Here is a 25539-nt window from a genome sequence, read left to right as displayed (position 1 = left end):
GCCAGACTCACCATGAGACAACTTCACTGGCTGCCTTTCTCCCAGCGAGTACAATTTAAAGTTGCTTGCATGGTCTTTAAGTCACTCTACACCTGTAGCCCCAATTCATTAATAGCCTTCTGTTTAGGTATACCCCTTCCCGGACCCTTCACTCCGCCAGCTCTCACCTCTTGTTTATTCCAGCTTTCAAGCTACACCGCCAGGGCGGCCGTAGGTTCGCTGTGCTCGCCCCCAAGCTGTGGAATTCCCTCCCCTTGGAGATTCGTGCTTGCAAGGATCTCCTAGTATTCAGGAAAAATCTAAAAACTTGGCTTTTCCCCTCGGCCTAGGCTCAACGCTCTGTCTCGGAGTTCTCTCTGTAGTTAGCGCCATGAAGCCTATGGGCGTACGTGCGCTTTATAAAATTATATTAATATAACATAAAGTGGGCTTCAAAAACATTCACTGCTAACTGTGGAACCTCGCATTAGTAAGTGGTAAACTAGAGTGGGGTCGTTTTTTTTAACCTCTTGTTGCAACAATATACTTCACCCATTCCTTTGCTGGTGCAGATTTGAACAACTCTCCTTCCTGTTCTTCATCATCTGCTTCATAATCCTCTGAGACATCAACCTCAACTCACTGAGGAGCTGCAAAGGAGAAGGATGGTGGACTGTGCCTGTGCTGCGTTGGTGGTGGTAGAAGTGGAGATGGTTGGGGTACCTGATGTGGTTGATGAGGGCTTACAAGAACTGCATTTCATGGACTGCTCGTCTCTTATCAGATCAACCCGTAAATCATAGGGGATTGCTGGTATCTAGTTGTACCTTCATCTCCTTCTCTTTAGTAATGCTGAAGATCCCAGTCAAGCTCCTTCTCATCATGAAGCATGTATTTGACAGGAACCGGTCACAAACCGTAAGCTGGCCCGTAAGGGTGTGAGTGTTCTCATTCAGCCTGATCATCCTTTTTGTCTTATTTCAAAACGTTCTGCTGTGGGTTAAGCTGTGACTTCACTGGGCGATGCACAGGCTGGTAGCAAAGGCATCACTAATGTTGATGGTATAAGCATGGTGGAAGAGATCTGTTTGCTCGCCATTTTACTCTTGTTGTTTGGTCAACAAATTATGTGGCTGTAGATGATGAAGGTTCCAATGATGTAATATATATTCATCTATGTCCATGTTTTTCTAAAGTTAAGGACTAACAAACCGCTTAACCAAACGTACTGCTAGTATGCCCAATAGTTTTTTACCAATATACAAACAGTTGTCACAGGTTATAAATACACGGATTAGAAAAAATGGAATGGTGTTCTGAGCGAATAACGCAGTGATCAATTAACATGTGGTGCGCGAACAAAATAGTACACTTGACAAATGCAAAAATGATTTGAAAATCCTTAATTGGCAATTAAACGTACTCACAAAACGTTTCTATCCCTGGTTCAAGTGTAACAAAGTAAATGGCATTCTGTAATGTAAACAAACAATAAGTCCATTCGAGAAATACTTCGTAATTTGTGCAAGGAGGGCTTGCTCAGTGTGTGTGGCTCATAGGCCTTTCATTGAATTTTCTCTTTTTCAAAGCTCTGAAATTCTAAATGAACAACCACATACTCTAGGTAAAGCTCTTTTTGATGGATATGACCACTCCCGCAGATTTCATATATGAATCGCCTTCCTAGATGTCATACTGGGATTTGGGATATTTTCTTGCAGCAACAAGACACAGGTACCAGGTGTTGCTGTTCAACACCATTCGTAGAGAAGGGACGTTGGGAACTCATAAATGCAATGGGAGCCATTGACGTCAATTCCGCCATAATTCCTTCGCAGGTGAAGGGCCTAAATGACAGAGCCATGGAAAAGTAAATTAAAGAATTCGTTTCAAAAGCCATTATTGGAAGGGTCGACAGAAGCAGTATCCATCAGAAAGAATAATACAGACATAAGAAACCTGCTCTTCGAACACTTATTGTCTTCCGCATATTACTTATATGAACCAGAACTCAAACAACTCTGTAGAAGGCGGATCTAATATTTGTACTTAAAATTCTACTAGAAAACCTTGAAGCACTGCTCTTCAAAACTGGGGTGGAGATCTAGCTGGCTCACCAAAGCAATAATATTCAGCAACAGAGAGCAATAGAGTACACCAAGCCCCAAGCCCCGGCTTGGCAAACAGACTGAGTAGGAACACCTCGCAAGAAGTGGTCGATTTGCTCTTCAGTGTTAAGTTTGAAACCTTCTGGCAGATTTATTATACCCACTAGCTATAAACACTGTTTTATGCACAAAGACATCCATCTGGGAATAGTTTGTTTCCTACCAACTTGCCTTCAGGGGCTCCATCAAAGGCAACAACAATGATATCTGTTGAATTCACAATAAATTATACGTTAATATAATGACCACGTCCACATCCAGAATCCAATCTTTTCACATCCTTCGATCAGGTGTGTCGGAGATATAGGCAAAAGGCAAGACAATTATTTTAGATAGATTACATTTTTAAACTACCTTCATCAGAATGGACTCTTTAACCCAAATGCTCAGAAAAGCAGTCATGGAGATGAGGCAAAGAGGGCCTGCAGCTCAGTTATTCTCCTGCTTAAAATGATATCCAGAGGAGAATCAGTCGTCCGTTTAAAGAACTTTAATAGGACTGAGAACAATGGTTTGAAAGGGGAACCCTCTGAGACATATCAAAAGGAAATTTGGATTCCAGTGAGGAACCACAAATGGAATTAAAGGATATTTATTCATTAGTAATTTAAGGAACTCAGGAACTAGCAGAGTTTTTAATAATGATCATTGAAGAGCTGAAATTGTTGCCAAACTTGCTTCACCATACCAATATCTAGACCTTTCTCCGACAGGGAAACTGGAAGTTAACCGATGTTTGAAATTACAGCTTGTAAGGGACAAACACCCTTCTCTGCTGTCCAAAGGCTGGAATAAACTTCCCTGAAGGAAGGGCACCTGGCACACAGAAGAATATACAGAACTTTAGACATTATTTCATAAGAGGACTAGGTAAACCTTTCAAGTTCAAGCTAGAAGATTCAGCTTGGACAGAGGAGACGATCAGACATCTGCTGTGCTAGCGGACTGCAGGCAAACTGGACAGCAGGACCGTTGTGGGGGAGCTGGCATGCAAACCTGCTCAATGGGGTCACACTGTGGCCTCCATTAGGTAGGTCCTGGGGGAGGGCAGGGCACGGGAAGGCGAGGCGAAGGGAGGGAAACATCAGGAAAAAGGGGAAACTGGCAGAAAGAAGCAAAAAGCAGGCTAGAAACTAGCAGGAGACAAAATTAAGGTCAGAAAAGAGCAGAAAGAGGCAAAATAACAGGCAGAATGTACAGCAAGAGACAAAATAGAGTGCAGGAGTGAGCAGAGGCAGAAAAATGAGTGAAGGCAGTTGAGGGTAGCGGACTGTGGGCAAGCTGGACAGGAGGACCGTCGCAGGGGGAGCGGGCCTGAGGGACTGTGATGTGGTTCAATCCCAATTGGAGACACTTCTGCTGTGACAGACTGTCCCTTTGACAAAAGGCAGAGGAGAGGAGAGCACACTTAAATGGAGCCCACAACCCAAATTTGAAAGAGCCAGATACTAAACCAGATTTGTGTCTGGGTTTGGACTCTAAAGTTGGGAGCATGAAGCACACTTTTTTTCAATAGTACTGTACATCAGGAGAAAGAAGATTGCCAAGACTTTGAGCTGCTGCAACTAGGGGTCGGGACCAAGGTCTGACTGTCTCCCAGCTGGGTGACGGGGCCATCGTCCAGTAAGCCAAGAACACTTGCTTGTGCCTGGACCAGTAGTCTTCTACATGGATTATATACAGGTAGAGAGGCAGCTACAACCAGTTGTCACTTTAAAATGTACAAGTAATCAACACTAGATAGGGTGATTGAAAGTCTTGGTTAATGATTTGTTCAATTCACTTTATTGTATTTTTTCAAAAGAATGCAGCCAACGCGTTTCACCTTACAAAAGGCTTCATCAGGGCGGGAGAAAGCGAACACTCAGGAAAGTCAGAATAATTTTTTACATGCAGCGAAACATGCAATCATTTTTCACTAGTCTGATCTTGGACCAACAGTATTGGTAAAGTAGTCACTGAACTTATTTCTTCAATATTCTGAATGTTTAACCAGCGTATCGCCCTTACAAATACGGTCACAATCCTGTGTTATTCACATATGCAATTCACTCCTCTTGGCAAATAAGTGCAAATATCCTTAGGACCAGCATGCGTCAAACTAGATTAGGATGATCGGTTATGAGGTTCATATTTGTAAACACTTGGCCGGCTACTAGTCTAGGAACCCAGAGGAGGAGCGACGTCGAACAAGAATCACTCACACTGAACAGAAGTGTCGTCCAAACAATCAAGGGCATTAAGCATGCTCGCCACAAAGGCTGCATACAGCCTGGGTAGAGAACATGCCCAGGCCCCCAGCCTCCGTGCCGAACTAAAGCGCTCAGACCAATCACATCGCTGCAGTGCAGCATAGTGATTCACTTATGGGAGCCAATCACATTCGCTCGGGGAGTCTGGATGTGCTTCCTGTTTTGTGACTTCAGGCCCGACGTGGAGTGGAGAGGAGACAACATGGCAGAGAAGCGACAGGAGGTAAGTGTATATTTTTTAAATCCCACCCTCCCCGCAACCCCAGATCACGCTGGCCGCCAGTGTTGATGCAACACTTGATCTCTGAGACAGTGAAGATTTTATTTGTTGCTGTAGTGTCTTTAATAAAAGACGTAAAAAAATAAGATAACGATCAAATGGATTTTTTTATTGCGTCCCTCCCCCCTGCTTTCCCCCAAATGACAAGGGAGGAAAGGCAAAACTAATTGTGCACCAATCGGCAATAAGGAATACCAAATAAAGTGCAATAATGTTCAAACATAATAAAGAAATAAAATGTATGCAAAATGAAATCAGGTCAGGTGGCTGTTGTCAGAAAAATATTAAGAAATCCTACACAAGGATATTGTTTTTTGAATACCTCATCCGTAGAGAACAGAAATAGATTTGAGCACTTACTTCATGTTCGACTTGTATGCATAAACTACTCGATTGGATTTATGAGACAGCTTTTTCACTGATAGTGTAGAAAGGAAATCCCTGCAAGAGTGAAGATTTAATGGATTGTGAAATTACATACAAACAGAATAAGACCTACAGAAACTTCGACAACTACAGAGCACATTTTAAAAGTTTATTTGATTAAGCTCTAATAATAACATACGAAGCAAAGAGGGAATAACTTGAGTATTGAATTGCAGAGGCACAAACTAGAAACAATATAGATTCATTCGTAAAACTCTAGCACTGAAATCAATTTTCGCTCAAAACTAAAGTTTATAATCTACTACGATATGTCATTGGGCACTTACATGTACTGGAAGGCGCTAACATTACCTCCACTGTGCACCTTAATAAACGTCAATTAATGCATTCTTTAACAACAACATATAAAAGGTGGTGCGGAAAATAATACTTACTACTAGTATTGTCTTAGACACGCGCAATCCGTGCATCTTATTCTCAAACATCTTGGGAATTAAGTACTGTCTTTTCACGTAGCTTTTCTTACACGGAAAGAACAGCAGACACGTGTTTCGTCGTGTATGGCACAATCTGCCTACGACTCTTCAGGGCTGTACCGGACGGGTACAAATTGAAAGGTCGCTCTATCGGTGATAGTTCCGACCCGACAGGGCCCAGGACCGGTGAAAAAGACGTCACGTCTGTCTGTAGAGGTTCTCAAGCGGAATCCGAGTATCAATCCAAATCAAAACAGCAAAACAAGGCAAATGATATGTGGCGTTCAGGAATAAGTGGTTAAAAATGTTTTCGTAGGGTAAGGAGCACGGCGGGGTAAAGGCACGTGACTCCTAGTTACCATTACGTGGAGCATGTGAGAGGACGGGTGCATCCGGAAAGAATTCCTAATGTGTGCCGGATAAGTGGGCTTGATACTCGGATTCCGCTTGAGAACCTCTACAGACAGTCTTTTTCACCGGTCCTGGGCCCTGTCGGGTCGGAACTATCACCAATAGAGCGACCTTTCAATTTGTACCCGACCGGTACAGCCCTGAAGAGTCGTAGGCAGATTGTGCCATACACGACGAAACACCTGTCAGCTGGTCTTTCCGTGTCTGAACAATAAAATACACCACATCAACGCTGGATCACTCGTGTTACATACTGTTTAACTGTGTTTTTTACTAACCTTTGTCTCTACAAAGACAATTAACTAAGACTACGATATTTATGTTTATCATTAGAGTGTGCATGGACGCCATGTTTGTTTCAATTTTCCAGTACTGACTTCTGTTAGTACTCTTCTAGGGGTTATATGGCTTATCCCCTCGTCCCTTTGCACCTCGCAAAACTAGAAACCTTATTTTTTAATTACTAGCGTTACTTTTAAGCTGTGCGCCACCTTCTAAAAACCCTTGCTGTGTCCCTCATTACGTAGCTTTTCTTATACTGTCTGCTGACACATTTTAATTTAGTTTAGGAGGATATAAAAAAAACCTCATATTATGGCTTGTATGTAGCGTGAACAATCGCTATAATGATAGCATTTATAAGGGCTGTGCAAGCTATCATTCCTTTCCCTGTAACAAAGGGCTACGCTCACAATTTAGGAAAGGTATGGGAAGCGCAGGATATTTCCACGCAACAGGATTTTGCTAGACTGTTGGGCATTTTATTTGATTTCTCTTTATCATTTACTTGTGGGTAGGAAGCTGGGTGACTGGTTGAGGGGGTGCAAGCCTGCTCAAGCAGTAATCACAATTCCTGGCAGGGTACAAGCAACCCCAAATTAACCTGTGCGTATCCCTCTGGTAGCTTGGTGACACAGCAATCAGGCTGAACTTGGAGGCAATGTGTGAAGCATTTATGCAGCACTTAAACAGCAAAAAAGTGAAAAGCCAACACAAGAAAAAAAAATGCCAAACCAATTTAGAAAAATAGAGTAAAATGTTACATTATTTGAGACCCAAAAAACAATTAATAGAACGGCAGATATGCAATTTCAAACATTTAAGTACGAATAGCGCCTAAAACACAAAGCGCCACTCAAGTTTATCTGGTGGTGCGTGACAGGGTGAAAGTCACATGTTTTAGGTTGACCATGTTGGAGTGCAGGCCAGATACAGAGATCAGATTATCTTTTAGAGTCCAGTGATAAAACTCCAGTTTGCAGTGGAGGGGGCTGCAAGGAACAGGAAAAGCATTGTGTGTGTTCATCGCTGTTACAGGAAGATCCGGTCGGGCGTCATGGACGGTTGTTGCTGGAGATTCTTCTTGGCGGTCGCCACAGGCTTTAGATGCTGTACAGCAAAAAGCAGATCCCGCACTGCCAGCCGGCACAGTTGGTGTTGTAGTGCGAAAAGTCTAGTTCACTGGAGCTTCGCTTTGGTGAGCGCAAGAGGCCAATGCTTCAAGATTTCTCCTTATCTTGAAGGGATGCTGGACCAAGGGTTCAGGCTCGGATTGTTGTGCTCAATTTTAGATTCCGAATGAATTTCCCGATTCATGCCCTTATATAGGAATAATTCGCATTGCCCTTATATAGGCTTAGAAATCCAGTCCTTTAGGCGTAGTCCATGCTACCCAAATACAGGCATGGCTACTTCCATCCGTTCATCTACGTCACGATTTCTTGGAAAAACAGAATCTTAAGCCGTTAGGGACTTCCCCTTGCTTGAATATCGATTTCTCCAAGAACTCATTATTATGAAGGAACATCTATTCCTAAGGGGTTCATTCAGGACCTTCATATGCCCGACTTTACGTCAAAGCTGGCATTCCTAAACACCTTCAAGTTTTAAATATACCTTCACTTGCTATGGCAAAGTACGGTGTGGTTCGGTGCAGTTCGACTACCTACTTGCACGACGCAGCTCGCTACAGCAAGTGCCGAAGGAAGCCAACTCTCCAGCTGACGCACTGACCAGAAGCGGTCATCCTCCTGCCGAGAATCCAGCTCCAGTGTTTCGGACTCCCCTTGCTTGGTGTTGGGAAATCGAGTCCCAGGAAAGAGATACCAACCTCTCTAATTCTAAGGTAAGGAGCTGATTAGAACCTAGAGAAACCGTTGGCAATTCTTGGCAAAAACTAAACCTATGCTAAAGACAAACACCTACTTCTTCCCTCGTACTAGACTTAGGTTAGGTTCATTGGGGTAGGCGTATTTTAGAAGCACGAGTTGAGTATTTTAGCCTTTGTTAATTATTTATGTATTTTTACATGTCATAACCAAAGACAATGCTAATACAGTATTATTTTATATTACTGTTTACGGTGTACGAATTATACTTCGCATTCTGTCTAACGATTGTAGCAGTTCACCTCTCTTGATGAGAAAGAAGACTGTTCAATAAACCCCTTTTTATTGAAACGCCCGTCTCACTATTTCTATGCAACTCTGTAGAAACTAAGCATGCACGATTGATGGAGTGAAATACTTATCTATTGTTTCGACGACTCTGAAGATATTGTTCCGGTTCTAGGGGAAACAAATGTGTCATGTTTATGTGGTTGTCAGAGACTAATCCCTTCTTGTTTATTCGAGAACGTTTCTAGTGACCTCTGAGTTAGCGGGCACAAACACAATTACGTTTAATATACTCGATAGAGACATACTGACCTCAGTCCTATGTCAAATCTATAGTGTATATTATTCCAATGCGCAGAGCCTATTGGGAATATAGGAGCTACACTACAGGATGGGCACCTCTTAGGGATCAGAAACTCACGCCAGCGGTTATCAGCAGGGGTCAGGCACATCCAGGTGCAGGTCCATAAAGCAGGTCAGCTGGGCATATTAAGGGAGGCCCCTGGAGCTTGAAATCTCCTCGTAGTTCAGAAAAGCAGGTCAGTTAGCTGCCCCTAAAGTCACTTCAGCCTGGGATAAAGGGTCCTTCTCAGCAAGCAGGGCAGCAAAGTAGCGTTCCTTCTACCAGCAGAGCAACACAGCAGTCCTTCTGTAGTATCCACAGGTCAAGAGGTGTAGTAAAGAGTTGCCCCTTAAGGGCCAATATTTATGCTTTGTGCCAGCTTTGAAGTAGGACAAGGTTCTGGAGGTTTCCATTCACAGATGAGTTTGGGATTTCCTGCCTCCCTGCTCTAGCTCAAGCTTGTCTGGGGGCACAAAAGACTTCTCAAAACCCTTTGTGAGTAATGAAGAAAATTACATATTTATATGTATTCGTGCCCCCACGCGCTACCCTCTCACCATGTGCCATGTTGAATAAAAACCCCTGCATTACTTCACATTCAGAGGCCTTATTTCTCTGTCACCAGGCCCCTCCATGCCAGACCCTGAAAAAGGCACACGTTACATTTCTCTGCAGCACATTAGATATTTTTTTGAGCAGTCACGGAGAAAAGGCCCAGCCCGGGGTGTCTTAACAGTGTCAAACAAGGGTCGACCTGATAAAGCTGCATTCCGGCCCGAGCAGAAGGCGAGCAGAAGCCCCTCTGCAGAGATAAGGCCCAGTTTTGCTGTCGGCTCTCAGAGATAAGTGGGGCCCATGTCAAGGGAAACCTCCAAGACAGTTACACAAGGGGTGGACAGGAAGGGCCAAACCAACTGCTAGTATGAAGCAGCAACACTTCTACAGATGAGAGCAATCTGCATGCTGCCCCGAGCTAGAGATAAGACCAGACATGCTAGTCACTCTGACACCCAGGGCCCTCCCTGGCCAACAGAAAGGAAACAGCCCTCATGGAGAAGTCTGATAAAGTTACGCAAACAGGCATTGCGAGTTTTAGTTGACCTTGCTGCCCCCTCTATGCACCCACCCACCTATGACTCATTACAGTGAACGCCTACATGCTCATATCTTTTTCTTTCCTTCTGCTTGGAGGGCTCCTCCCTATGTATGCAAAGAATGTATAAATATTGTACTCTATGAATAAAGCTCAGAACTCTCCTATGCCCGCTTGGCGCTGGAGCTCTCCCTTAACTCGAGTTAATGCAATAAAGCCCATTGACTCTAATACCACGGACTCTGCTCCTCATTTATGCTTGACCCTTTTGATATTTATTTATTTATAGAAATGATAGTGTAAATAATTTATTTACCACAATCTGGCGCCCGAATAGGGACGCATCCCCTTTCCCACGCGCCGGCGATGTAGGTCCGGCCCCTGCCCCCTTCTACAGCTTAGACGGACTTCATGTGTACACGCCAGCGGGACTTCCCGCCAACTCCCTCAGGCCCACGGAGGAGGCGGACTGCGACCAGACATCCACACGAGGCGGTGAGGAAGATTGCGGAGCGTCCTGACCCAGAGCCCAACCCGTGAGAGAGCCGAGTCCGAGGTCTTCAGAGGTCCGCCCTTCCTGCGCAAGCGTCAAGCGTCCGATGACCAGGTCTTCAAGTTCTGCTTCCCGGTGAGTACCACTGAGAACGCATAAAGACGGGTTCATTTAATGAACACGGTAAAGACGTGTCTCCTTCGCGGGACCGGTATGGTTGTACTGTATTTCAGTGCATAGGAATATGTTATATATGTTTTAGGTCTGAAATTGTTTTAATGGGGTTTATAAGCATGCCGCTGTTTTCAAAATTGTGTAAAATAGGCACTAAAAAGGGAATATTAGAAGAGGCAGTTAATGTCCCGCCAAGAGATACTCCCGGCCATTTTATGTATAACAAACATGGCATCAGCGCTATTCTCTATTTAGACCTCTGGGTAGATTACACAAAGGATCTAGAGACGGTGCATAGATGGCCTGCGAACGGCACATGGGATTCAGAATGTATTATGAGAGTAGAGGAACAACTATGGAAAAGGAAGTCGAGGCCCTCGCAGAAAGAGGCCATTGAATTATGGCGCAAAGAGGCTAATAGGAGGGCCCTGAAAGAACTTAACAAAGCCGAGAAAAGCAGGCAAATGTCAGAACAGGCAAAAGAAAAAGAGTTACTAGAAGAGGGTGAACAGGTTCGAGTGGAACAAATGGATAGGGAAAGAAATGCTCTTGTTGCTGGTATCTACCCTGTACTCTCAGAGGAGATTGCAGAGGAAGTTCCCCAAAATGTACCCCTTAAAATTAAACCAACGGCACCAGAGGCATTCCTTTCCGCCTACCTAGCAGAGCCACCCCCAGCCTACATAGACGCACCATTTCCCCCGCTCCCACCAGAGGCCGCGCCCCAGCCAGTCCAGGACCAACAACAGGTTTCCGGGGGTGCGGAAGGGGGGGGGGATAAGGAAATAAAGGATGACGTTGAACTCCCTAGATGTATATATGATTTACAGCCAGGTATTACTGGTCCAATGCGCGCCATATCAATACGAGTAAGGCAAGCCATCGCAGAGCTAGATGGACTGCCTGATATGAATACACATTTAGATGCCTTGTATGAGTTCATCAGAACAGGACGGAACCATGAATGCGTAGCTCAAGCTATGGAAAATAGAAAAGTAAAAGCTAAGAACATCCTCCGTTTTATTGTCAACTGTCTGATCAGGGAACGTGATGAGGGTGATGGGGACGTGGAGGTTAGTTTAATAGAGTGGAGCGACAGCATCAATGACGGTAAACATGATAAGGTAGCGCAGACAGAAGCAATGACGAATAAGATTAAAAAGAAAATACTAGCAATACGTAACGCCGAGAAGGAAGGCAGGGATAGTGTGTCAGAGGAAGGGGATAATAACGAGACGCCAGACAAAATGAATTTTCTGGGCATAGCACGGCACTGTAATGGCGCCAAACACCATCGACCTCAGAAAACAAGGGTTAACAAGGAAACAAACATCTCTCCTGAGGATTTGTTTCCAACAACTGAAAAGGCCCTAGACCATTGGATGGACGACGAGCCACCCCTCACGCCACATGAGAGGGAGTTGGCTCGGTCGGCCACCCAGTGGGTGTCCCAACATCATGTATATAATCCCGACATAGTGGCCCAGATGTTCCTGAGCCTCCCACCACTCGAACAACGCCTGGCCAGCATCTATATGGTCCAACACTTGATCACGTTGTATGAGAGCCAACATCACCACCCTGGCAAATTATATAAAATACTGGAAAAGGTAATACTAGATAGATGGATGAAACAGGGCCCAGAACTGATTAACACCATTTTAGACTTGCGTCTCCAATATGAACAATTCCTGTCCGCCTCAATGACACCCGATCCTCGCCCCAGAGGACAGTACCCTCTGCGAGAGGTCCACCCCATAAGAAAACAAGATGGCACTGTCCAGCGGGTATATGTCTATACCCCTCTCACCTAGCCAGAAATACTGGAAATGAAGAGGTTGTTACCTTCCCATGATAAAGACCCGGGGGGGGGTTTCACAGAGAAATAAAAGATATACTCCGCATAGGAGACTATACTTACCCTGATATCCTAAGGTTACTAAAGGTCTTGTTACCAGCAGGCATTTACGAGAAACTTAAATAGAAAGACTGGGATGTGGGAGATAAAACGTTGAAATGGGCAGAGTTGCAAGCTGAAGATGCAGGTAGGGCCCTGGGAGATGGCCTTGGTGAAAAAATTAAGGAGCTTCCCGAACTCCTTATACAAATTTTACCAAGACTATTGACGACCAAAAAGGAAGACTGGGATGCAATTTCAGCATGTAAACAGAAACCAGAGGAAGACACGAGCGATTACTACACTAGGTTGGAGAAATGCTTCGCTGTCAACAGTGGTTTAAAACACAGTAGTGAAGCGTATCCCCACCTTTTTGTGACAAACTGGTAGATAACGCCCTTCCTCAGATTAGGAATAGAGTGCTGAAGGTTGAGAGTACTTAGCAAGCAAATAGCCCCTCAAATATGTTACAGATGTTGCAATACCACCAAAATAGAATAAGGGAAGAGCAAGAACAAGAAAAGAAGCGCATGAAAGATACAAAAATGAAGGTGCTAGTTGCCCAAACAGTACCTGCAAACACGAACAAGAATGGTACCGCACACACTAAAGGGACCTGCAATTATTGTAAACAACAGGGTCACTTTGTAAGGGAATGCCCCGTCCTAAAGCACAATATAGCCACAGGTAAAACAAAGGAACGGCCCTATGCACCCAGACAGTACAACACTCAACAGACACAAGCCCCCACCCCGCAGCAGGTCCAGACGCCCGCTGCCGCTGCATCTCAAATGTATCAGTACATGCAGTCAGACTACCCAGAATACCAATCTTTTTCATGAAACAGCCTCGAGAGGGAAGATTGCTTGCCCCTTATCCCAGTTCCTGTGGACCAAGAGGGTCCTTATGTACATGCTCGTTTGCTGGGGCAAGATAGAAAGTTTCTGATTGACACAGGGGCAAGCAGGACTACCATCAGTCATGACGAGGTCCCAGGGGCACCTCTGTCGGGCTCACAGAATATATCCCTGGGATTTTCTGGAAAGCCAATTGTCAACAAAGTATCAGAACCAGTCTCTTTAGGGGTGGGTCCACTGACACGCACCACAGACCTACTACTCACTAAGACATGTCCAGAAAATTTACTAGGTATAAAGACCCTAAAAGAACTGGGAGCAGTTATCTGTTGCTCACCAGAAGGAGTAAGACTGTTTTTGCGTTATTTCAAAGGGCATTTCACGGTTAGAGATTTTGATCCCAGACTTCAGGATGTCCCACAGTATCTATGGGCACAAGGTTCGACTGACGTAGGTTACATGGATATAACACCACACGAGGTCACTCTTAAGGAAGGAGTAGTCCTACCCCGAATACGACAGTACAGGATTCCACCTGAGGCTGAAACAGCCTTATTAAAAATAATTCAAGAACTCCTTGAACAGGGGGTGGTGGTGGAGACAGACTCGAATGTGTGTAACTCCCCCGTCCTCCCTGTTCTTAAATGCACAGACCCTCAAGCACCCCCAGTTTACAGACTAGTAGTTGACCTTCGAGAACTGAACAAATGTGTGGTCCCACAATACCCAGTGGTCCCAGACATTTCCTCATTATTTACTGCCATTGATTCTGAGGCAACATTTTTCACGGTCATTGACCTGAAGAATGCATTCTTCAGCATTCCAATACATCCGGACAGTCAATATCTTTTTGGATTCAGTTTAAAAGGACGCAGCTTTAAATTTACAAGAGCTCCCCAAGGCTTTACAGAAAGCCCAAGTGTTTACAGTCAGGCATTAAAGAGACAACTTGACAGTATTAGTATGCCTACTAACACAGCATTAATACAGTACGTGGATGACCTTCTCATCACAGCAAGATCAGAAACTGACTGTGAAGAGGCTTCCCTCATGGTCCTTCATTTTCTGGCGGACAAGGGGCACAAGGTGTCCCCTTCGAAGTTACAGTTCTGTGAACAGCAAGTGGCTTACTTAGGGCGCTTGCTGTCCAAGGAGGGTAGGCAGCTGACACAAGAACGAATTAAATTGATTTCCAACATTTCACAACCCAAAACACAGAAAGAAGTACGTGCATTCATTGGCCTTACATCCTATTGCAGACAATGGATTCCCCAGTATGCCCACATAGTCAAGCCACTCATACAATTGACTACATTGGAGGCAGCCACCTCTAACGTCCTCCCTTGGACATCAGAGCACACCTTAGCATTTGAAGAACTAAAACGGGCATTATGTCAAGCGCCAGTTTTAGCCACTCCTGATTACAAGAAACACTTCACCCTGTTCGTGACAGAGCGGGATGGAACAGCACTATCTGTCCTCACACAAGACCAAGCAGGGAAACACAAGCCATGTGCTTATTTTTCTAGTACACTGGACCCTGTAGCACAGGCTCTGCCAGCATGCTTGAAATCTGTTGCGGCCACAGCTTTGGCCATAAGACAAAGTGACTCGATAGTGCTGGGACACTCCCTGACAGTACAAGTACCACACGCAGTGGAAGTTCTCCTGAATAGGACACAGACACAACACCTGACTGTAGCAAGATTGACAGGATACGCGCTGACACTATTTCAACCCCACATAGAGATTAGAAGATGTAGCATACTCAACCCTGCCACTCTTTTACCCTCAAGCACAGATGACACCACACCCCATGACTGTGTGGAAGTAATAAATGTAGTGACGAAGCCAAGACAAGACTTGACAGATGTTGCACTCCCAGACCCTGACATAACGTTTTATGTAGATGGATCATGCATGAGAACAGGGGCAGGAGAATTAGTGGCAGCATACGCCGTAACTACTGACCATGAGATCATAGAGACTCAAAGAATAGATATCCTGTCAGCACAAGCAGCAGAGCTCATTGCTTTGACGCAAGCCTGTAAACGAGCAAAACAGTTAAGGGTTAACATCTACACCGATTCACAATATGCGTTTGGGGTAGTTCATGACTTTGGGGTACTATGGAGGGAGAGAGGTTTTCTGACCTCACACGGGGCCAAGATACAGCATGGCCCTCTCATACAGGCCTTGTTAGAAGCAATACACCTACCTACAGCCATAGCGATCCTGAAATGCAAAGCACACACCAAGGCCACAGATGTCATTTCCCAAGGTAATGACCTGGCAGACCGAACTGCTAAACAGACAGCTCAGACTCCAATTGACATAACAAACTCACAGGTATTACCAATGACAAGGACTATGACAGTCAGGGATCCCTCCAAAGATGTACAAGATATACAGACCCATGCCACTCCAGATGAAATAAAGAAATGGACTGAACAAGGAGGGGTCCAGACTGACCAGGGTTGGATGACTAAAACCAAAAAGACATGGTTCCTCCCAGACTCTATGGTACAGGTGATAATAGAGACAGCACATAGCCCGGCACACTTGGGAGAGAAGGGAATGTTGGATGGCCTGCAGAATAGCTGGTTTAACAAACACTTGCGAGCGGCAGCAAAGCAGAAAGTGAAGACTTGCATGATTTGTTGCCAATTCAATACTGGAAAAGGCATCTCAGTGGAACAGGGTGGATTTCATCCCCCTGATCACCCTTTTGAGGTTCTCCAAATGGATTATATTCAAATGGACAGATGTAGAGGTCACAAGTACGTCCTGGTAGTGGTGTGTGCCCTAACCAGATGGACAGAAGCTTACCCAGTCCCAGATTATACTGCAGTTACAACAGCCAAACAGTTAGTGAGGGAGTTCTTCCCTAGATACGGGTTGCCACGTGTCATTTACTCAGACAATGGCCAGCCCTTCTCCTCTGAGCTCATGAAACAGGTGTCCCTTCTGTTGGGATATACCTGGACGTTCCATTGTGTAAGGCATCCCCAAGCAGCAGGTCTAGTAGAGAGACATAACCAGACCCTCAAAACAAAATTAGCTAAAGTCTGTGCAGAAAAGGGCGTGTATTGGATGGTAGCCTTACCGGTTGCCCTCTTTTACATGCGCATGGTAGCTCATTCTAGAACCGGCCTATCCCCATATGAGGTGGTCTTTGGAAGACCACCGAATATGTGGGGTACACCAATACCTAAAAGAATAACTGATGTTGACAGTACTATGCTCACAGATTACCTGGCTTCCTTGATGTCTGCACTACTCTCTTGCCGTTCGCAGGTTGCCGCTGCCTTCCCTGACAACACCCAGGTCGAGGACCATGCCATAGCCCCAGGGGACTGGGTGCTGATAAGGAATTTCGACCGGACGAGCTCTCTGGACCCCAGGTGGAAGGCACCAAAATTAGTCCTGCTGACGACGAGGACGGCCATCTAAGTCGAGGGAAGAAAGGGGTGGCTGCATGCCAGTCACTGTAAAAAATACTTTGGGACTACCGGAACATTTGCTAAAAACAAAGACAGTACAGACTTTGAGTCCCCCTTTTTGGAAAAGACTCCCCAGCAAGAGTACACTTCCAAACTGAGATCTAGAAGGTCAGTCGACGTTTGATTGTCTAAGTCCACCCGGTGGTGAAGCGGTTGAACATGATGTCTGACTTGAATAAACTAGTGAACAGTAAAGAAAAAAGGACTAATATGAGAAAGAAATACTGCAAGCTATCACACAGCAGATGTAGAGTGTCTCTGATTATTGTACTTTTTATGAGCATGGTGGTAATAAGTATTGGCTGGCTCTTACATGTTCTCTATCCACCTGCTGTCTCACAGAACGCCACCATAGTACACTCACATGTTGAGCTCCCAGTACACTTAGAGAACAGAAGAAATGAATTTAAGAACAATACTTTCATCACCCTTTTACAACAGCATCAAGTGGCCATAAACACATCCAACTGCTGGGTGTGCGGTCTTCTTCCCCATACAGTTGCCAAAGGCATGCCTTTCATCACTCTCCCTTTTTCTTATAAAGGCTCTTGTACCGGTTGGTGGGAAACAAACAAAGCTTCCTATATGGCCAATACGGATACAAAAGAGCAGTCTCAGCTCAGATATCACCTATACATTTTATGTTGGCGAGGTGAAAAGAATAGGGCATGTGGTACCCCACTAGAGCAGGAAGCCTATGCTGACCACGGTAACAGATCTAATAAGTTATATTATCAGTATATGGACAGGAGAAAAAGATCCGTTTCACCTGTTTTTGTGGCATCAACGAAAGCCCCTTTTTGTGTCCAAAGTAAAGGAAAGATACGTATGGGTGATAGCATCTGCAATCACACAGTCAATTTGAATGGAACAAATAACACACAGCTTTTAGCCGCACAGGGCACCTACTTCATATGTGGGGATACAGGTTATACATGGCTCCCACAGGGCTGGTCCGGCACTTGTTACATTGCTTTTCTCCTTCCCCCCACCTACACTGCCCCTGCGGACTATCATGAAATTGAGCCTCTGACTGTCTATAACAGACGGCGAAGGGGGGTCATAGATACAGAAGATACAGCAGGGCAGGAGGCGGGAGACTTCTTTGCCGGAGTCATTCCATTTTGGGGTCCAATGGTAAACAGCAGGAACATCCGCCACCTTACACGAGTGGTGCAAAACACGATAGATGCAACGGCAGGTGCCCTCTCTAATCTCACAGCCGAGGTGGTCGCGGATAGACTCATGACCCTACAAAATCGCATTGTTTTAGACATCGTTCTGGCTGACCGTGGTGGTGTATGCAGATTGATCTCCACGAGTTGTTGTGTGTTTATTCCAAATAACGCACCTACAGTATACCAAGCCATTGCCAAGCTACACAAGATGTCAAGTCAGCTAGACATGGATAAAGGAGAATGGTCCTTAAGCAGCTGGTTGTGGGGATTAGTATCAACATGGGGATGGAAAGTGTTGACTGTAGTAGGATCAATACTGTTTATCATCTTCAGTTGTTGCCTCTGCATCCAATGCGGCCCGGCCATCTGCGGTCTGTGCGCCACTGCCTGCATTCCCCGTCCACATGTGCAGAGCAGAAAAAATGAAAAGATCATGTTGCAAGAACACATTAACGGCCTGATGAAAATAGAGGTGTATTAGAGGGGTGCGCTTGGGGACAAGGAGGGAATGAAGGAAATTACATATTTATATGTATTCGTGCCCCCGCGCGCTACCCTCTCACCATCTGCCATGTTGAATAAAAACCCCTGCATTACTTCACATTCAGAGGCCTTATTTCTCTGTCACCAGGCCCCTCCATGCCAGACCCTGAAAAAGGCACACGTTACATTTCTCTGCAGCACATTAGATATTTTTTTGAGCAGTCACGGAGAAAAGGCCCAGCCCGGGGTGTCTTAACAGTGTCAAACAAGGGTCGACCTGATAAAGCTGCATTCCGGCCCGAGCAGGAGGCGAGCAGAAGCCCCTCTGCAGAGATAAGGCCCAGTTTTGCTGTCGGCTCTCAGAGATAAGTGGGGCCCATGTCAAGGGAAACCTCCAAGACAGTTACACAAGGGGTGGACAGGAAGGGCCAAACCAACTGCTAGTATGAAGCAGCAACACTTCTACAGATGAGAGCAATCTGCATGCTGCCCCGAGCTAGAGATAAGACCAGACATGCTAGTCACTCTGACACCCAGGGCCCTCCCTGGCCAACAGAAAGGAAACAGCCCTCATGGAGAAGTCTGATAAAGTTACGCAAACAGGCATTGCGAGTTTTAGTTGACCTTGCTGCCCCCTCTATGCACCCACCCACCTATGACTCATTACAGTGAACGCCTACATGCTCATATCTTTTTCTTTCCTTCTGCTTGGAGGGCTCCTCCCTATGTATGCAAAGAATGTATAAATATTGTACTCTATGAATAAAGCTCAGAACTCTCCTATGCCCGCTTGGCGCTGGAGCTCTCCCTTAACTCGAGTTAATGCAATAAAGCCCATTGACTCTAATACCACGGACTCTGCTCCTCATTTATGCTTGACCCTTTTGATATTTATTTATAGAAATTATGATAGTGTAAATAATTTATTTACGACAGTACGCAGAGCCTTTGTGATGTGCAAGTGTGGTAGGTGACAGTCCTGCCACGCTATCAAGTCAGAGAAGGCCTACCCTGCCAACACATATTCCCAGTTTGTCTCACTGTCTAGGCACAATACACAAAGACGAACTGCTAGCCACTCCAAGTCATGTGACCCCAGGATACAAGCACCAAATGGTCGGGACAAGAAAAAGCCAACTTTCCAAAAGTTTTTGAATATTGAAGGAGGTAGGTCCCGGGACGTAGGGTCAGCTGGACCATATACTATAGTTTAAAGAGCAAAATGCCAACCCCACCACTATTCCGAGTAGCTCAACAATCTGAGCGAACAAATTGGACTGAATTCCAAATTTGTTCGGTATATTTTATTTATACCCTTTATTTAGAAATTTTAAATGTTTTAACAAAACAAATCATCTGTTTGAGAAAAACACTCAACATATACAAATACAAAAAATTGACAAATACAGAACTATATATTGAACAAACAAAAAAGTTTAGAAATATACACCTTGTCTTGTTGAGCAATTTAGCAAACCATCAATTTTTGCACATATTCAAACGAGAACAACAATTCAACTCAATGATAGAGACACGTTCAGAGAAAAGATCAAAGAACACAAAATCAATCAAAGTATCAATCAAGATCAGAAATTAATCCTGTATGTTTCGTGTTTGGATCTATCTTGCCGACGCGTTTCGAATCCGTGGAAGAAATACACGGAATCTCATCAGGGCTCAATCAATGGGGTTCTCTGGGGTGTATTAAAAGAAAAAGAAGAAAGAGAGCTCTGTGTCACAACCCATAATTGAATATTGGGCGACCCTTCCCATCCCCTTCATTGCCCTCCTGTACCTGTAAATGACTCGGGAGCAGTTATCACGATGATCATGCCACAACGATAATTTTTGAAGACAGTGTTATCTGAAAGATAACAATACACTTAGTAATCACAAATGCACTCTAGTTAATTTTGCGCAATAACGGAGGAAACACACTGAAGCGTTCCTACCTTGGGCGGGTGTATGTGCTTCTACCCTCCAAGTAACTGACTTAATACGAGGTCCGCAGGGACTGGCATGTAGTTAGAAATGCCTCCGCAGTCCTTAGTTCATGGACAGAGGCTGAGCAAACAGCCGTTCTAAAATCAAGAAAGGGGACAAAACTTGAATGTGTGAAGCATTCACTTGGATGCGTACTTTTTTGTCATGTCAACAAAAAGAATTTCAATATATACAGTGTCCGTTTACCTGCACGCGTATATCGGTGCTTTTTTTAATCGCCTGGCCACAATGTTTCTTTCAAGAAGCCGGCGTTCACAATTGTTGTCGTTCTGCACTGCCGTGCTTAAAGGGTCTCCTAGCAAGCGAGAGGAAAACCTTTTACTTTTATGCTCTAAATGCAAGAACGGGGTAGCTCCCATATAGACCGCTTAGATTGGCACACACTTACCAGTCTCATCGTGCGCTTAGCGTTCAAAGGTGCTCGATCTGCAGCGAGGACAGTCGGCGCCATTTTCGAGGCGGGGAAATAGACATGGAACTACCGCTTGGAATTGTGGTTCCTGTAGTTCTACCTAGTTAATCATTAACCCGAATTACATATGGCAGGCTTCTCTAGTGGAGCACTCCACAGTGCCAAAACATGAGCGACTTAAAGTCTTGATACCTCAGACATGCTATTCAATCCGGTCTGGGCACTATTAAATCTCATAATTAAATAGGCCTCTTTGCGCAACAAGGTTTCTTCAATGTCAACAAGACCCTTTTGAATGGGCATTGTAAAAAGCACTGTCCAAGTAAAATCAGTCTCTGCATGTTGCTTATCTACAAAGTGTTGGACCATAGGGGCACTGAGTACCTTATTTTTGATGCGAGAGCGATGTTGTGTAATCCTTGTGTTTATTTGTTGGTTAGTTTTCCCAATGTACAATTTCTGACATCCACACGTGATGGCATACACAACATTTTTCGTTTTGCAGTTAGAGAACTCTTTGTGGGTCCATTTAACGCCCTTATGTTGGAACACACAACCTTCAAGACAGGACCCGCACGATACACAATTACCACACTTGTGGTGTCCTTCAATCGGTTTGAGACCCCATTTTGATAGCAAGTCTTGCTTGGGTCTTGGTGTTCTCAAATCCGCACGTACTAGCTGTTGCCCAATGCTCCTGTTCTTTTTATAGGCGAAAATGGGTCGCGGAAAAGGACACTCTAGTTGTTCCAACAAATGCCAATTTATAAGGACCATTTGTCTGATTTGATGGGTATCTGGTCCGAACGTCGTGACACATACCATTTGTTCCAGCTCCCTTCTCTCTTTGTTCTGTAACAAACACTCCCTCGGTGTGTATCGGGCCCTCTTATACGAGTGTTTTAGCATCTTTTTAGGGTACCCTCGGGTGGTCATCTCATCGCAGAAGGTCTTTGCATAGTGGTCAAAGTCCTCCATGTTTGAGCAATTCCTGCGAATACGAAGTAGTCGCCCATATGGTAGGTTGCTTTTTAAATTACGTGGATGAGCACTACGGTGATGAAGAATAGTATTTTTATCTGTCTTCTTGCGAAAAAGTGACGACTCGAGGTGCCCCTCTCTGCAAGTCATTGTGACGTCCAAGAAAGTCATAGAAGTGTTACTCTGTTCTAGAGAGAATTTGATGTCCTGGTGTTTGTTATTTAGCCACTGGTGGAAGGCAATCAATTCAGTGTGGCTCCCCTGCCACAGGAGCCACACGTCATCGATGTACCGTAACCACTGTTTGATGTTCTTTTGAAAAGGGTTGTTGTTAGCAATGAACCTCTCTTCATATTGTGCCATATACAATATGGCTACCTCCGGAGCATAAGGACAGCCCATAGCTGTCCCTTTGATTTGCATATAAAATTGGTCGTTGAAACGAAAGTAGTTCTTTCTTAATGTTAGTTCTGCTAGTTGTACAATGAACTTGGTCGGGACTCTATGCGGTCTTTCTCTGGTCTCCAAATACATTTCTATCACCTCAAGCGCCTCGTCTTGAGGGATCTGTGTGTATAGGGACGTCACGTCCATTGTGACCATGATTTCTGATTCAGGGTCAAACTCCATACCTTCAATCTTTACAAGAAAATCGGTCGTGTCTTTTAGATAGGACCTAACTCCACTTATAAAAGGCTTCAAAAAGAAATCAATATATTTGGAGATGGGCTCCAAACATGAATCACAGCCCGAGACAATCGGTCGACCCGGGGGATCGGTCAGGTTTTTATGAATTTTTGGCAGGAGATATAACACAGGGGTACGTGGGAACTTCTTCACAAGATATTCGCTTTCTTTGACTCCTACATATCCACTATCCCTGCCCGCCTGTACTAATTCCAATATTGCTCCTTGAATTTCCTTTACCGGGTCACCCTGTAGCTTCCTGTACCACGTCGTGTTGTCCACCTGCAGCTGGCCTTCCAACAAGTATTTGTCCTTGGGCCATATGACTACGGCCCCGCCTTTATCGGCTGGTTTAATCAGAATCGTTGAATCTTCTTGCAAATTCTTAAGCGCTAGTCTTTGTTCTTTACTCACATTTGATTGAACGTACTTTTTACTTTTCTCAAATTTATTAATGGACGAGAGGAGAACTTGCTCAAATGCATACACTTGCTTGGGAATATTTTGACTTGGGATGAAATTAGACTTATTTCTAAGCCCTGTAGTTTCAATATTCATACTAGGTGGCTGATTTGCGAAAAAAGCCTTGAGTCGTACCTTACGACAAAAAGCAATTATCTCCATCTTTGTTTTGGTGTAGTCCATTTGTTGACTCGGAACAAATTTAAGTCCCAAGTTAAGCACTGATTCCTCGTCCTTTGTGAGTATTTTGGAAGACAAATTAACTATGTTGGTTCTGGCTGCTATGACTGGTAGTGGTTCCTGCGCGTACGCATGTCCCATGGGACTTTGTATCTTGTCTTGCCCTGTTGGTTCTTGTCTAAAAAAGAAACCTTCTTGTTAGGATTGCCTTTCGGATCAGACCCAGAAGAATTGGATGAAGAGGATGTCTCGGAGAAGGTCTTGAACCGGTTTTGCGATCGACCCTGATATTTGTGAAGTGCTCCACGTGAGTCAGCCTGAGTATAATAATCGTCCTTCAGGAAAGGATATGCCTTTTCTAAACTGAAGGATTTCGAATCTTTTTCGTATTGAGAAGTTTTGCTGTTAATTGTGTTGTCCTTAAAGGACAAAATCTCCTTTTCTATTTTTTATATCAAAGCTTTAGCATCAGGCACCAAAGGACTCTCCAAAATGCTTTTGGTGAGTTCCTGAATTTCTTCTAACTCTTTCTGACAAAGTCGTTGAGCTGTCTCAATCGTGTGGACCATAAGATCCCGGCTACATTTGCTGTTAATGCAACTGAATCCTCTTTTGTACTCAGCATCCTCAGTGAATATTACCGGTACATTCTTCACCTGGAGACCCCAGGGGATTGTTCCTCCCCTTAGATGCCTAAGCAAAAAATGACCATGTAATTCTGTTCGGATATGTTTTTTGCTAAGTCTAATTAATTTGTCGGACTCATTCTGCTGTTGGGCAGAGGTACTGAGGGCAATATTAGAGAAGGGGTCTGAATCCAATAAGGACTTAATGTGGCTCTCTGAAAATGATAGTGTCTTTCTCAGACATACCCTTAAGAAGGACCGGAAATCCTTCTTAATAGCAAATAAAAAGGTAGAACAGCACGTATTATTTGAATGCCCTTCTAGCTCTCGCGGGTCAATAAACCCGCCCTGAATTTTGAATATTGAAGGAGGTAGGTCCCGGGACGTAGGGTCAGCTGGACCATATACTATAGTTTAAAGAGCAAAATGCCAACCCCACCACTATTCCGAGTAGCTCAACAATCTGAGCGAACAAATTGGACTGAATTCCAAATTTGTTCGGTATATTTTATTTATACCCTTTATTTAGAAATTTTAAATGTTTTAACAAAACAAATCATCTGTTTGAGAAAAACACTCCACATATACAAATACAAAAAATTGACAAATACATAACTATATATTGAACAAACAAAAAAGTTTAGAAATATACACCTTGTCTTGTTGAGCAATTTAGCAAACCATCAATTTTTGCACATATTCAAACGAGAACAACAATTCAACTCAATGATAGAGACACGTTCAGAGAAAATATCAAAGAACACAAAATCAATCAAAGTATCAATCAAGATCAGAAATTAATCCTGTATGTTTCGTGTTTGGATCTATCTTGCCGACGCGTTTCGAATCCGTGGAAGAAATACACGGAATCTCATCAGGGCTCAATCAATGGGGTTCTCTGGGGTGTATTAAAAGAAAAAGAAGAAAGAGAGCTCTGTGTCACAACCCATAATTGAATATTGGGCAACCCTTCCCATCCCCTTCATTGCCCTCCTGTACCTGTAAATGACTCGGGAGCAGTTATCACGATGATCATGCCACAACGATAATTTTTGAAGACAGTGTTATCTGAAAGATAACAATACACTTAGTAATCACAAATGCACTCTAGTTAATTTTGCGCAATAACGGAGGAAACACACTGAAGCGTTCCTACCTTGGGCGGGTGTATGTGCTTCTACCCTCCAAGTAACTGACTTAATACGAGGTCCGCAGGGACTGGCATGTAGTTAGAAATGCCTCCGCAGTCCTTAGTTCATGGACAGAGGCTGAGCAAACAGCTGTTCTAAAATCAAGAAAGGGGACGAAACTTGAATGTGTGAAGCATTCACTTGGATGCGTACTTTTTTGTCATGTCAACAAAAAGAATTTCAATATATACAGTGTCCGTTTACCTGCACGCGTATATCGGTGCTTTTTTTATCGCCTGGCCACAATGTTTCTTTCAAGAAGCCGGCGTTCACAATTGTTGTCGTTCTGCACTGCTGTGCTTAAAGGGTCACCTAGCAAGCGAGAGGAAAACCTTTTACTTTTATGCTCTAAATGCAAGAACGGGGTAGCTCCCATAAAGACCGCTTAGATTGGCACACACTTACCAGTCTCATCGTGCGCTTAGCGTTCAAAGGTGCTCGATCTGCAGCGAGGACAGTCGGCGCCATTTTCGAGGCGGGGAAATAGACATGGAACTACCGCTTGGAATTGTGGTTCCTGTAGTTCTACCTAGTTAATCATTAACCCGAATTACATATGGCAGGCTTCTCTAGTGGAGCACTCCACAGTGCCAAAACATGAGCGACTTAAAGTCTTGATACCTCAGA

The 25539-nt window shown here is 44.3% G+C and overlaps 1 protein-coding gene across 2 annotated transcripts in view; it reads right to left on the bottom strand.

Moving 5' to 3' along the window:
• The window catches only part of LCLAT1 (lysocardiolipin acyltransferase 1), a 718584-nt gene that overhangs the window by 455691 nt on the left and 237354 nt on the right, over positions 1-25539 (bottom strand). Inside the window, exon 4 of one of the 2 annotated variants that reach the window (XM_078649857.1) lies at positions 5040-5120. The exons of the other annotated variant lie outside the window; for it this stretch is intronic. Within the exon in view, the coding sequence (XP_078505983.1) occupies positions 5040-5044 (5 nt within the window). The 5' untranslated portion in view covers positions 5045-5120. The remainder of the gene's footprint in view (positions 1-5039; positions 5121-25539) is intronic. 2 annotated transcript variants of the gene reach the window in all.

Source organism: Lissotriton helveticus, chromosome 6, assembly GCF_964261635.1.
Source record: "Lissotriton helveticus chromosome 6, aLisHel1.1, whole genome shotgun sequence".
Lineage (NCBI taxonomy): Eukaryota > Metazoa > Chordata > Amphibia > Caudata > Salamandridae > Lissotriton > Lissotriton helveticus.
This window is presented reverse-complemented; position numbering and strand designations above follow the sequence as displayed.